Source organism: Staurois parvus, unplaced genomic scaffold (assembly GCF_062004578.1).
Source record: "Staurois parvus isolate SC_StPar_1 unplaced genomic scaffold, SC_StPar_1.0 ptg000184l, whole genome shotgun sequence".
Classification (NCBI taxonomy): domain Eukaryota; kingdom Metazoa; phylum Chordata; class Amphibia; order Anura; family Ranidae; genus Staurois; species Staurois parvus.
This window is the reverse complement of record NW_028317980.1, coordinates 8,032,520-8,047,844: the sequence shown is the minus strand read 5'-3', so window position 1 is coordinate 8,047,844 and position 15,325 is coordinate 8,032,520. Positions and strand designations below refer to the sequence as shown.

Here is a 15,325-nt window from a genome sequence, read left to right as displayed (position 1 = left end):
ATTACAGGTCTCAAATGCCTTTCCCCTTATTTAGGACTCCTTCCAATAACTCTTCCGTTAATGCAAACTCAGATGTTTACTCATAAGATGTTCAAACGCAAGATTCATATGTTCCATATGTGGTGGTCTTCACCTTTTTAAATCACGATCCCTTTTACTTTTGTATTATCCTCTCATAAAGCAAAGAAGTTATTCATAGTGTAATATGTTCGCATAAAGATATTTATTGTTAAAATGCACTTACAAGTGAAGTAAAAACACAAGCCCTCATAAAGACAGCGGGGTCGCGGCTCCCGCATCACTTCGGGTTTTGTTACCAGTGACTCCCGGCACCCCCTAGATGTGTGTCGTCACGTCATGTGACTTCTTTCTCTTTATTCCCGGAAGCTGATGTAAGACAAGTATGTGTATATAACAATGGGCATTAAAGTATACATAGAGCCTCTCCTTGCAAAACAAACTGTTCAGTTTAAAATTGAAATGAAAAGTAAAACATTTGTGTATACATTTAAAAAAACATTAGAAATACCCTTCTTTCCCGTTTTATGTAAGTGATCATGTTCCCTCTATGCTCCTTATTCAGCTAAGGACAGAGAGGTGGGGGAGGAGAAACAGCATGACACTGAACTTTTAAGTGAATGAGCTGTGCAGGGGGAGGAGGGAGGTGTCAGTTCAAGTCTTATTGTTGGAGGAGAGCAGACTGAGTTCCCAGCACAGCTAGAGAACTGACCACTGTGCTCTCATGCCAGGCATGGACACCAGGGATTTCACATAAAGAGAACAGGATACTTTTCCATACAAATAGATGGTATAACAGGCAAATATCAGGAATATGAATCATTGGGTTTACATACTCTTTAAAGTTATCGTGTTGCTTTTCTCTGTGTCATGTCTACTGAGATGCGGACACTGCTGGGGGTGGTAAATGTCTGTGTTCCCTCAAAGTTCTTCTTGCTGATCCATACGTCACAACAGGACTGTAAGGTTTGCTGGTTGAACCATTGAGAGCCATGGGGGAAGAAGAGATCAGCGCTCCCGGAAGTGTCGTTTTCCAGCAGACTTCCAGCGAGGAGTTCTCTTTAACAGAGCAGTGCATGACAGCAGGGGCAGTAGGAGAGGGGAGTATGTATATTCTGCTTTTGAAGAGAGAGCTTTTTGCAGACCTTTATTCTCATGACAAGGTCACTATGAAAGGAACCATGGATAATGTCTAAGACATAAACAGCTATTTCTGAATTCATATAATACAGTTATAAAACAATGTAGCATGGGTTAAAACTAATACAGCTTTGCTCAAAAACATTTTTAGATTATTCAGTAAAAAGCCATCAGATTACGAAAAATAGGTTAGTCTTTTTTTTTTTTTTCCTCTGCGTGGTTTCTATAATCCTGTGTGTTCTGCTCAGTATTGGCCTCGTGGTTAATGGAAGGGGTTTAAATGCTGACAAATCATCCATCTTCTCAGACGAGGGAGAGTTTATTTGGTTGCTGTGAATTGTTTTAAACCAAAGTTTTGGATCTACGTACTTTGGCACAAGGTAGTGTAATTAGGAGGGAACAGAAAGTATCCCATACCATAACTTCATAGAAATATATTTGCTGTTGGCAGTACCAAGGCATGCTATTATGTTCTGTCTAGAGTATGCATCTGTTTCTCTTGAATTTCAGTTTGCTGTAGTAAGGAATAAAATACAGCAGACTGTTCTACTTTGGTCTCAAATGGCTAAGAAGCAGTTTCCAGTTTTCTCACATTAAAACTTGAAATTGTCTTATATTCTTAAGGACCTTTTCACACTATGGTGCAGCTGACGTTACATAGCAGCTCTATGAAAATGCAGTATGTTTTTAAAAAACACTTAATGAGCTTTAAATGGATTCCATTACAGCACATATGCTTGAATAGCTGGTTGTTAAAGTGTTACTAAACCCACAACAGTAAAATCAGTCTGTAGATGCAGTAAAGCATGCTTGTTATACTCACTGTGGAACCTAAGGGGGTAATCCTCTGCATTGTGTAAAAAGGCTGTTTGATCCTTTTTTTATCTGCACCTCCTTTTGTTGAAATGTCCAGGTGATACAGACGGAATCCATAGGCACATGCTCACTTTGCTGTGTATTGCTAGAGAGGTTTTTTTTTTCTTGGGAGAGTGCATGTGATCAGCACAGGGCCAATCAAAACTGTCCAGGCAGAGGGTCAGGGGTTTCACATCCTCCTAGAGCAGAAAGAAAATGCCTCCTACAAGCTTTAACCGGTGCTCTGCTGAAGTCACAAGACTGCTCTAACTGCTGATGAGAAAAAGTATTTAGCAGTTTATATTTACTAAAATAATTGCATTTCCATGTTGTGTGTACTGTGGGAGACCAGATATAGTGAATGCAGGGTCCGGGGAGACCGGCTATAGTGAATGCAGGGTCCGGGGAGACCGGCTATAGTGAATGCAGGGTCCGGGGAGACCGGATATAGTGAATGCAGGGTCCTGGGAGACCAGATATAGTGAATGCGGGGTCCGGGGAGACCGGATATAGTGAATGCAGGGTCCTGGGAGACCAGATATAGTGAATGCAGGGTCCGGGGAGACCAGATATAGTGAATGCGGGGTCCGGGGAGACCAGATATAGGGAATGCAGGATCCGGGGAGACCGGATATAGTGAATGCAGGGTCCTGGGTTTAGTAACACTTTAAGAACGTTATCCGATGCTCTTTCCTTCACAACCAGCTATTTATTGGTTGTTAAGTATGCCAGTGGTTGGTTGTTATGGAGCTGGAACCCGCGGACATCCTTACTCAGTGATCATGCCTTCCCCAGTACCTCCTTGGTGGTCCGCATGCTCCAACTCCACTTGTGCAGGAGCGATGCTACCACTGAAACGGAAAGGCGCCAGAAAGACAGTGGGTTGCCCCTTCTCCTCCCCTTACATTCTTAGAACAGCGGCTCCAAGAATGTGAGGGAAGGAGCGGGGGTGACCAAACCACAGGAGCTGGATGGCTAACAAAGATGGCAGAACTCCTGCACTACCTCATCAGGGATGGAAGGTATTATTTACATATCCACTGATTAAGGAAGCTGCCATGTGCCAGATCCTTAACAATCAGCTATTCTTGGTTGTGAAGGATGCCAGCGAGTGCCCGCGCATTAACAACATTACATCTTTGTGCCATGTGACCCCAAAAGCTCACTTAAAAACACACCCTTGGGGTGTTTTTGTTGCATTTTTAGTGCATTTTCCATTGACTTAAATGGAAGGTGCATCTTTGGTGCATGGAGGACTTTTCAAACCACAGCCCAAATGCAGTGCAGCAGTGTGAAAAGTGACATGATTTAAAGGGAAATACTTTTGATGCACTTCTGTAACGCTGGAAATGTGCCTTTTAGCCTTGCAAAAGCTCATAGGTGTGAAAGGACCCTAACATTTGACTTTTATAGTAAAAAGCATTATAGACCCTACACTGGATGGGAGAGTCACTAACTGCCACTGATGTCTCTAGTGATATGAATGCAGTGATCAGTGATAATACGGCAGACTAACACTACTAATGACAGTAGCTGGGAAGGTGTTGACATCAAGGGGCAATCAAGGAGTTAACTGTGTGCCTAACAATATATGTAATGTGCGCTGCTTTTACTTACTAATCTGGCTGTTTTTTCCCCTCTTTTCAGGGAGAAGAAACAGCCAGATTGCGGTTTGTAAACACAGACTCTGTATGTGATTGGACCCAGCCGATCAGCAGGTTTCAGCCCAAATCATTGGCTGAAATCAGCTGCCAAACTCATGTTGAGTCCAACCACAGCACGGGTCGGCAAGCAAGCCCGGCAATGTACATATACGTTTCCAAGCCTGCAAGTGCTGCCCGCTCGCAATAAATTTTCTGTGAATGGTGGGCAGGAGGTTAATGAGGATGTGCATATTACATGAGGCTCATTCATTGTGCGATATAAGCAGCATAGCCCCTATAGCTTTAATTTTCTCTATTATTTAGATCAAGACCGTATGTACACAATAGCAGACCCGATCAACCCCATGGTACATCCTTCAATCCAGACTGCATGGATGTATACACATCACGCAGTTCCAATGCGAACACAGCAATGCTTTTTTTTTTTTTTTTTTTTTGCATTTTGGCTCTGCAGCGCAGGAAATGCATAACTACAGACGATTGCGCCTTCCCTAACTTGAGTTGTTTGTGAAGGCAGAGCCTAGAAAACCTGACTACTTTTACTGAGGCCGCTCTGGTAATTTATCAGCGATCCCTAACAGGTCACTGCCTCGGCTTGACAGCTACTAAATAAAGCACGTTTCCCACAGTCTGCTGCTGGCAGCTGTGGTTTCCTGGTGAAGGGTTCCAGCGAGGGCAGCATGCGCGCAGCACAGGGGACTCTGAGATGGATTATTAAATCAGAATTGTGTAACAGCAAGTCAGTGTCCTCTTCCACAGAGATTACAGGCTTATCCGCCTTATTGTTACCAGGCACCTGGAGCTGCCTTCTTGTTTGCTTGGCAGATCTCTGTGTGTATTAATTCTCTCCTTTTTGCATCACACCTCTGTGGGGGAAACCGTGTAAATCTGTATGACAAAGCGTATCTGTCATTTAAAGCTGATGGAAAGGACAGAAACAAATGCAGTCCTGTAATCAATTAGACGTCACTAAATGCATTTTTTCTTAAATGCTAGCGTTGTAAGCACCTGAATTTGACTTAAATCGGTTGTAAAGGCTCAAGGTTTTTTATCTTCATGCATTCTACTTACCTGAGCCCCAACGCGATCCATCGATGTGCACAACAGCCTCGGCTGTCCCGGGTCTCTGCCTCCTCATTGGCTGAGACTGCAAGCGGGAGCCTGAAGAGAAGGGGGCAAGGAGCTGAAATTACATCAGTGAGGAGAACTCTGAATGTTGATTGGAGGAAAGGGACACACACCCCCTCCACACAGCACACACGAACAGAGATGAGGCTGTCAGTCTGCTGGAAGTCCCTCCCCTGTCACCATTTTTCTCTTGGTGTCTCTAAACCTCAGAAGCAACTCATGCTTATAGCAGAGGAAGGAAATAGAAGACAGCAATGACACTTAGTATTCTGGATTGAGACAAGTACACACGTTGGAGGAATGTGCTTTGTTCATACTTCATGTCTGAGGTTTACAACCACTTTAAGTCAGGTTGAATGTTCTTGGAAAGCCCAGAGTTAGTGCACTCACTTTTCCAGTGGCTTGCATCTCCCATCTTCCTTTCTTCTAGTGCTATAGCCTCCACCAGTCTCTTCAGCATTCAACTCTTTGGGGAGTGTCAGATGCCTGTTTTCCCCACCGTACCCTGTAGTTCTTTCCCCTGACCCCTACATTACAACAGGACACCATAAGGATGTAGAGGACAGAAGAAGGATCCACAGCATCCAACATTTCTGGAGGTTTTGAATTCTAAGGAGATTGGGAGAGGCTGCAGAGCTGAAACAGAATGATGGTAGGAGATATGGGTCGCTGGAGAGGTGAGTATAGTACCTCTACTCTTGCAGGGAATTTTCAGCTTTTTTTTACTTTTCATTTTCCGCTTTCAGTAAAAATTGCTGGTGATCCCGTCCTTGTGCAGACAGTTCAGGGGTGAGCACACTCTTGCCGGTCTCCCGTTTGTTCTACTGTGTCATCGCCCTGTCACTTGGGCTTTTGGTGGTGGCTACAGCGAGCCTTTAAAAAAATAAATATTATGTAGACATGGTCTACCATCAGGAAATCCACCCTGAGAAATACTCTAAAGCCACCTCTGGAGTGAATGTAGACAGGAGGAGGCTGCAAGAGATCATCAGAACTAAGATCTATCAAAACTATGAAAATATGTGAAAAAAAGGGTTTTATTTAAAAGTAAAATGGAAGTTGTCTGTAATACAGGGTGCTGTAGCACAACATTTATCAACATTTTTTTTTAGTCACGGAACCCTTTAAAAGGATGCAAAATCTTGAAGCACCAAGTCTTAAAACCTAAAAAACATAAATGTTACTGATCAATGAGAAACCTGAACCTGAGATGACGCACACAACTGTCTTGATGAAATTAGCTTCACACCAAGTCCCCTCCAACACATCGAGTCCCCTATTACATCAGAGGGCCCTCCATCATATCATAATCTCCCCTAAACATCTCCCCATCATATTAGAGTACCCCTATGATAGAATCCCCCTAACACATCAGAGTCCTCCACTGGTTACTGAGCTCCTCATCACAGAGCCCCCCAATCTCAAAGTCCCCCCCCCCCCAATTAAATTAGACCATACCTTTTTGGTGGAGCATATGGGTTTTGTTCTCTTCTAATTACTGTGGGTGGGCCTATGTGGATCAGCATCTTGCTTTGCGGGCAGGCTAGCTGCTAACGCCATAACAATGAATGACACCATGCGTCCTGCCTTAGACCATCATTGGTTGTTTGGTGCTGGTGACCGTCCCATTAACACTCTGGCAAATCATGGCGCTGATCCAGGGCAAAGTGGGTTTTCTATTCACCGCATCCCAGAGGTGTCCACACAGTGCCATGTGTCCTTTAAGAAAAAAAAAAAACACTGTAAATGCGGTAAAAATTTGGCAAAAATGCATATGTGTTTTTGCCGTGAATCAGTGTGAAAGTATCCTAAATCTGCTTTATTTTTCCTTTCCTTTGTTAGCATCAACATACTAAAGTGTTTTTAGAATAAAACGTTTCCGTTTTCATTACATATCCTTTATCCTCGGTGTAATTTTTTGGTCTTGTGCTTCTCTATGCAATGCAGAGAGGTCATGGCTGGCAGGGTACTGGAAGCATCACTGCACCCTGCCTCAGTACTCCTCCGAAGAGCCATCAGGCCTGATGCAAGCAGTGAACTGGATCTTGGGAGGAGTTGTGGAAATGTTAAATGCCTTTTATGAGTGGATTTCAGCCTATAGGAGGCGGTGTTTTTAGGCAGGCTGTATTTACATTTTAGACCAGCTTGTAATGGCCACATTGAATACTGAGCCTGCATGATTGAGAGAACGGAAATGCAATAAATGAAAGGCGTGGGCAAGGGACATTCAGGCTGGGGAGGAGAGCGCTAAATGATGGGCATCCTCCAGCCCAGAAATGAGGTGGGCTCTGTCTGACTTGCTGTGGCTTCCAATGCGCACTGTGAGCAGTGAAACTGGAGTGCAAAAGAATTTTAACAAAATAAATTGGGTAGTACAGTGGTGGGCAACCTTTTTTTTCCAACTGAGCCAAATCTCGCCAAAACCACGATTGAAATTTATTTTGAGAGCCACATTTTTAAAACTGAAAATACATAGGATGGTACACTGTTTTTAGTTTCAATAAGTTTTTATAGTAATTCATCCCCCATAGTAATTCATCCCCCATATAGTAATTCATCCCCCATATAGTAATTCATCCCCCATAGTAATTCATCCCCCATATAGTAATTCATCCCCCATATAGTAATTCATCCCCCATATAGTAATTCATCCCCCATATAGTAATTCATCCCCCCTATAGTAATTCATCCCCCCTATAGTAATTCATCCCCCATATTAATTCATCCCTCATATAGTAGTAGTAAGTAAGTAGCAAGTAGTAAGCCAAGTCCCCCCTGTGTCAATTCACTTACCTTTGCTCCGCGCGTTCCTCTCGCTGTGTTCCCGCGCCGTTCCGGTCTTCAGGGAGGACTGTGAGAGGAGCCTAGCTCCTCTCACGTTTGTCACGCTGCCCCGCCTACACACATCCTGACAGCCAATCACTGGCTATCAGGATGTGAGTGGCAGCGAGACTGGCCAATCATTGCATTTGAGCGCGCTGCCCTGGCTGTTTTTTTTTTGGATCACGCTGCAGAGTCCCTGCCGCCCGAGAGGAGGGAGGGGAGCGGGCGCCCGGCACACAAGAGCCGCATTAAAGCGTGTAAAGAGCCGCATGTGGCTCGCGAGCCGCGGCTTGCCGACCACTGGGGTAGTATATTGTGTTTGTGCACTAAAACTAATTGGAGAATTTTATACTGAGAATATAGATGTGATAAATAGAAATGCAAATATAGTGTAATGTGCATTTAACGTCTGTGGGGGGGGGACGGCAGTCTCTGGCAAGGAAAGGGTTAATGGTAAGCGCACAGATGTGTACCGTGCAGCAATAAGCACAGACAGTAAAATGTTGAGTGGACTGGTTTTCGACCTTCATCCAAGGCATGTCAGCATTGGTGGGTGAGGCCATGGCATATACAGTATGTTGTGTATATACACTGTATATACTGGATATGTAATGATCAGTCTCATTTCCCATGTTACCCTGTTAGAACGTCTGCTACCATGTTGTCCAGTTCCAATGAACTTTGATCCCACTCAAATTAACTAATTGCTGTCCACTCCATAGCATATATACAGCTACAGGGTGGCCGCGCTGTGCAGAATCATGTGCACAGCCGTGGCCAAACGTTTTGAGAATAACACAAATATACATTTGCACAAAGTCTGCTGCTTCAGTGTTTTTAGATCTTTTTGTCAGATGTTTCTATGGGATACTGAAGTATAATTACAAGCATTTCATAAGTGTCAAAGGCTTTTATTGACAATGACATGAAGTTAATGCAGAGAGTCAATATTTGCATTGTTGACCCTTCTTTTTCAAGATCTCTACAATTTGCCCTGGCATGCTGTCAGTCAATTTCTTGGCCACATCCTGACTGATGGCAGCCAATTCTTGCATACCCAATGCTTGGAGTTTGTCAAATTGTAGAGGTTTTTTTTTTTTTTTTCGTTTACCCGCCTCTTCAGAATTGACCACATGTTCTCAATGGGATTAAAGTCTGGGAAGATTCCTGTCCATGGACCCAACATTTCGATATTTTGTTCCCCAAGTCACTTAGTTATTATTTTTGCCTTATGGCAAGGTGCTCCATCATGCTGGAAAAGTCATTGTTCATCACCAAACTGTTCTTGGATGGTTGGGGGAAGTTGCTTTCGAAGGATGTTTTTGGACCTTTCTTTATTCATGGCTCTGTTCTTGGGCAGAATTGTGAGTGAGCCCACCCCCTTGGCTGAGAAGCATCCCCACACATGAATGATCTCAGGATGCTTTACTGTCGGCATGACACAGGACTGATGGTAGCGCTCATCAAGGTTTTTTCCAGATGCCCCAAACAATCAGAAAGGGGATTCATCGGAGAAAATGACTTTACTCCAGTCCTCAGTAGTCCAATCCCTGTACCTTTTGCAGAAAATCAGTCTGCCCCGGATGTTTTTCATGGAGAGAAGTGGCTTCTTTGCTGCCCTTCTTGACACCAGGCCATCCTCCAAACGCCTTCACCTCCATTTGCATGCCAATGCACTCACACCTGCCTGCTGCAATTGCTGATCAAGCTCTTCACTGGTGGTGCCCCGATCCTGCAGCTGAATCAACATTTGAAGACAGTTTGGGCACTTGTTGGACTTTTGTGGCCGCCCTGAAATTTTTTCACAACAATTGAACCTCTCTCCTTGAAGTTCTTGATGATCTAATAAATGGTTGATTTAGGTGCAATCTTAGTAGCGGCAATATTCTTGCCTCTGAATCCCTTTGTGTGCAAAGCAGTGATGATTGCATGTTTCCTTGCAGGTAACCATGGTTAACAGAGGAAGAACAATGATTTTGAGTGCCACTGGCTTTTTAAAGCTTCCAGTCTGTCGTTCTAATTCAGTCAGCATGACAGAGTGATCTCCAGCCTTGTCCTCATCAACACTGACACCTGTGTCCTTTGTGGCAGCACTGAAATGCAGTGGAAATAAATTATTTTTTTTTTAATTAAGTTCATTTTCGTGATAAAGAGGGACTTTGCAATTGATTTCAAATCATCTGATCAATCTCCATAACATTCTGGGGTATATGTAAATTGTCATCATAAAAACTGAGGCAGCAGACTTTGTGAAAATTATTATTTGTGTCATTCTCCTAGATTGTAAGCTCGAAAGAGCAGGGCCCTCAATCCCCTCATGTTTTGCATTGTATTGTTGTTGTTCTGTCACATGTTCTGTCCCCCTTTGTAATGTACAGCGCTGAGCGAACTATTGGCGCTTTATAAATACTGTATAATAATAATAATTAAAACGTTTGGCCATGGCTGCATAAACGTGATTCTGCACTTCCTGGTAGATGCGTTTGTTTTGGGGTACAAATGTATTGTGTTTATCCAGTTTCATTGATTTTAACAATGTCTGATTTTTACATAAAATCATATGTAAAAAAAGTGATTTTTATGTAATACATATATTTGTGTTGTAAAGTTTGGCACCTAAAAAGTCCCATTTTATTATTGTTCTTTGAGTTGATCACTAACTGAAAATGTCACCAACCTGACTCAAGCTTATCTTCATGTCACGTTATCTATTTAAACGCTTAAGGGCCACCCTATAGCAGATATACTGCTACAGGGTGGCACCTGTGCACAGAAACACGTGTGTGTGTATATACGTCATTCTGCATTTCCGGGTAGGGGGCACGTGCGCTCTACCCGTGCTGCCATTTGCGACCGCGGATGTCAATCACCGGGTCCCAGCCGGTAATTGACATCCTTCCCTGCCTGTCAGCTCAAGCACACTGCCATCCCAATCAGTGTGCTTACAGTGAAGAACACACACCCCCTAGTAAAACACTCCCAGCACACAGTTAACCCCTTTGATCGCCTCTCACATTAACCCCTTCCTGCCCAGTGTCATTAGTACAGTGCAGTGCTTTTTCTTTTTTTTTTTTTTTTTTTTTTTTTTTTTTAGCACTGATCACTGTATTGGTGTCACTGGGGTGTCATTGACACCAAGTTGGTTCAGAATGTCCACCGCAGTCCTGCTAAAAGTCGCTGATTGCCACCATTACTAGTAGAAAAGAAAAAAATACCATTATCTATACCGCCATTTGTAAATGCTATAACTTTCACGTAAACCAATTCATTTACACGTATTGGGTATTTTTAGCAAAGACATGGAGCAAAATACATTTTGGCCTAAATTTATGATGAAATTTGATTTTTTTAAAAATTTTTTAGGACATGTTTAATATCAAAAAGTCCAAAATATATTTTTTTTCTCAATTTTCGGTCTTTTTTTTTTTGCTTATAGCGCAAAAAATTAAAAATGCACAAGCGATCAAATGCCACCTAAAGAAAGCTCAATTTGTGGGAAAAAAGGACGTAAATTTAATTTGGGTGCAGCGTTGCATGACTACGCAATTGTCAGTTAAATTAACGCAGCGCCATAACGCAAAAAATGGGGTAAATCCTTAGAAGGGCAAGGGGTTAAGCAGTTTTTTTCCCTTGCATGCACAACAGTGTGGCGTTGAAAGGGTAGAGGAGCTTTGCTAAAGTAAACTTCGTATGTTCACGTTGATCTTTACCATTTTTCTACGTCACATAAAGGTCACCCAAATATGATCTCATTTCAGTTAGCAGACTTTATCAATTATCCCTCATCCCTTTGCTCTCTCCTCCTATCAGCAATATGTTCCTTGTGCTGCTGCACAACTGATCAGCTCCTTGTGCTGCTTCTGCCTCTTTTTGAGCTTTGCTGCTCAGCGATGGTAAAAAGCTGACATCAAGTCCAATTCAGGCACTTGTGCTTCTTTGACTTCAACTAAATATTTATGGAGCTGCATTGATTTGAGTCTTTTGTTTCTGGCTGGAGTTCAGCCTGAAAGGATTTCCCCAGGAAATAGAACTTGCAAGTGCAGTGGGAAGTAAGGGTGATGCATTAATTATACTTGCCTCTGGGCTGTCCTATCAAAGATCCAAGTCCCCCAAAATGGTTCTGGGATGGCATGGGTGCTAATTAGTTCAGTTCTTAAGTTTTGTGCAGTCTCCATTTCCAGTCCTTGCTATTTTTTAATGAAATTCTTTGCCTCAATTGGTGGCCCCCATAGACTGCCATTGCAGCGGCTAATAAGGGTAAGGCTAGGTTCACATCTGTACGGGTGGTGCTGCTGCAGATCCGCACAAAAATCCATGCAACTGCACCACCCGCACAGAAGAATGCGGAACCGCAGGTGGGCGACAGTTCTAATGGCATGCCGCCCGCACTGGAAATCACATCCGTACTGGGAACCGAGGTTCCCGTGTGGGCTGCGGTTTCAGAAGAAGTGCAGGGACTTTTTCCCTGCGTGTCCCGGGGCACAGGAGTCCATTCAAATGAATTGGCTCTCGTGCCCACGCAAAACAAGACCCACACGGCCACATATATGTGAACCGGGGGTAAGCGAACAGAACACATGGCTCTGAAAGCATTAAGTTAACAGGTGCCACATGATTCTAATCATTTCAATAAAGACACTTTAAAATGATGGCGGTAGAGGTTGATTGATACATTTTTTGTTTTTCTCTTTTTTTGCAGATAATATAAAAGTCTCCGTAAATGATTTTATCATCAAAGCCACAGCTTCAACCCTCAAAGTAAGTTTCTAACATGTCATTAGCTGATTATCAGACATGTATTTCTCCTACCTGTCATCCTAAATACACCTGAACATTTCATATCATTCACTCTCTGGCCTAGTATATATTATCACCCCACTTGCTTGCCAAATACTGTGCGTTACCTCATTTTGCAGTAATCCACATTAAAAGGAAAAGAATCGGGACCTAAGGGCTCATTCAGATGGTCATCAGACCCGTCCTCTGCTTTGAGCCACTATCTGCTGTGTGTGAATCCACCTCAGAGCTGCATGCAGGCAGCCCATAGAAGTGAATGCAGACGCTGCAGCTGCATGAAAGTCTAACATTCTAGCAGGATCTGGTGGACGGATCCAAAAGCAGACATTATGGGGTTGATTTACTAAAGGCAAATATACTGTGCACTGCAAGTACAGTTGCTCCAGAGCTTAGTAAATGAGGTAAACCTTCACTTTGCAAAACATACCTAAACACATGCAGGGAAATAAAAACAGCATTTTTCTTACACATGATTGGATGCTAAAAATCAGCAGAGCTTCCCCTCAGATCTAGAGCAACTTCGCTTGCAGTGCTCAGTATATTTGCCTTTTGTAAATCAACCCCTGTGTGTTCGGTCCTGTGCTTCTGCTCACATGCCTGATTTTGACATGTGACTTTGTCCGTGCAGCCGCTGTATTTGCAGCCACTCCTGTGAGCTGCCTGCATGCAGCTCCAAGGTAGATTCACATGCAGCAGACGGCGGTTCAGATAGAAGGCTGGGTATGATCACTCGTTTGAATGAACCCCAAAAGTGGCCTTCGTTGCCTTAAGTACTATTTCCCCCCCCCATCCCATCCTATCCCCACCCCCACCCCCACCCCCTTCCTCCTGGTAAGTCCTACACAGAACTTATGAACCCGATGAAGTGTTTGGATGCCTGAAACTTTCTTGTTCAGCATACCTGCCTTTGCACGTTCCTTTGCAGTTTCAGAACAAAAATACATTGTATGAATATGCTCTAACTATATATATATATATATATACAGGAAGTGAAAAAACTAAATAAATAAAAAAAATGAAATTTGTCCTAACCTAACCCCCCCGCTGCACAAAATATATACATGATTAAAGGTGCACTATTAATGAAAGAACTGTAGCTGTCTTCAGTGCTGGTCTTGCGATGAAGTACTGAAAAATTGCCCACGGGAGCTTAACCACAGCAGAGGTTCTTTTTTCAGTCAGACCCACTAAGAGGGGCCTTAAAAGACTTTTTTTTTTTCTCCTTTTGATTTAACCAGCCATTTGCTAGTTCTGGCTCAGTGACGTAAAGCCCAGGTCTGGGGAAATAAATATTAATTGCTCGCTTAGAGAAAGAATAAAAGGTTGTTTACATGGTCCCCACAGTGGCTTCACCCCCACACCCCAGCAGTGGTAGGGTCCTAACGTCATCAAGGTCCATAGTCATGAATATGCCAAGGGGCATTCCACATTCAGATAGTAGGCTGGATGAGAAGATCAGGTAATCAAAGGGTTTCTCCTCTTTACTAGACAAAATTAGCAATTAACACTTGCAGTGCAGGCACAGCCCAACTGCAAAGGCTAATTTTATAGTATCAAAGCCACGGGCGGCCAGGCAGTTAGCATTTTAGTAGATAACTATATTTCTCCCAAGTACAGGTTATTTAGGGGAGCAAAAAAAAAGGAAGAAAATGTTAAAGCTGATCTCCAGGCAAACACCTGAATACACAGGTGAAGTGCATATATGGGAGCTTTTTTATCTGCTAAAGAATTTGTATTTCACACAGCACATGGCACAATTCTGTCTAATAGGGCAGGAGAACTGATATTTCTCTACTGCAGTTAAATGATACATCTAGATCTCGTCTCTTCCAGCCCTCGACTGGATAGTGAAAGAGAAAGCAGTAGCCTGGTGAGCTTATCTCGCTCACTCTGCAATCTCCTCCTGTCCGCATGTGCCCCTTTTTACTGCAGCACAACGTATCACTCCTTGTTCTGCTTCTCTCTCTCCTAATTTGATTTCTGCACAAGACTGATATCAAATTCAGGTATTTGCACTGCTTGTATTTGAAAAAATACATTTAAAGGGTAAGTTCACCTTTAAAAAAAAAAAAAAAAATAAATAAATGCACATTTTTTCTAAGGAGCCTCCGGAGCATTGCACCCACGATCATCAGATCCAAGTGCAGTCTCAGGATAGCTGTCTGCCCATACCTCGTATGGGTAGGCAGTTATTTGAGAACAGGAAGAATCAATGGCGCACAAGAGCACTCACCAGCTCCCTCGCAGTTCATTGAGAACTACAAGCTGTCCACCGCAGTGGCTGATGGTAGTTGTAGACATTCATTCACAGGAAACTGAATAAATGACGATGAGCCCCGCATGGTTGCGTTATTTTCAAATGGTGACAGCGGGTTCGGGGATAGGATCCCCAGCCTGCTGTCACAGGGTGGGAGGGATCAGGGGGAGAGGCTGCCAATGCTGGAACATGTTACATGTTCTACCCTAAAAACGGGAGGAACTTGTAACATGTTCCAAAAGGTGAACTTATCCTTTAAGGATGTATTAATGAATACACAGCCTAAAGCATTTGTGTCTGTTATATTTGCCTGGATTTTAGTTTAAATCAAAAACTAAGCAGTGATTTCTTGAGGGCCTATGTACATCTTTGTGGTGCTTTAACGCACAGCATGCCTGCTGTAATGTGTGAAGGTGGCCCTGTATATAAGGTAGGAGGGGTGCTTTATGCAGTATCCACCTACTTTAAAGGAACCCCATATTGAGAGAAGTATGAAGCTACCCTTAGCTGCCATTAAGGAAACTAGTCACCTGGCTGCCCGATGTGCCAAAAAAGTTGCATGCTCCTTCTTTTTTTTTGCAAAGCAGCATACCACAACACATTTAGGGTGCATTGAGATGCCATTTATGATGCAGTTCACCAG

The 15,325-nt window shown here is 43.2% G+C and overlaps 1 protein-coding gene across 1 annotated transcript in view; it reads left to right on the top strand.

Moving 5' to 3' along the window:
• LOC149462171 (pyruvate dehydrogenase protein X component, mitochondrial-like) overlaps nt 1–15,325 on the top strand; it is a gene marked incomplete at its 5' end in the record, with an annotated part of 87,964 nt that overhangs the window by 39,344 nt on the left and 33,295 nt on the right. The window contains one exon of the mRNA XM_089677357.1: nt 12,328–12,386. Coding sequence (XP_089533483.1) covers nt 12,328–12,386 — 59 coding nt within the window. The remainder of the gene's footprint in view (nt 1–12,327; nt 12,387–15,325) is intronic.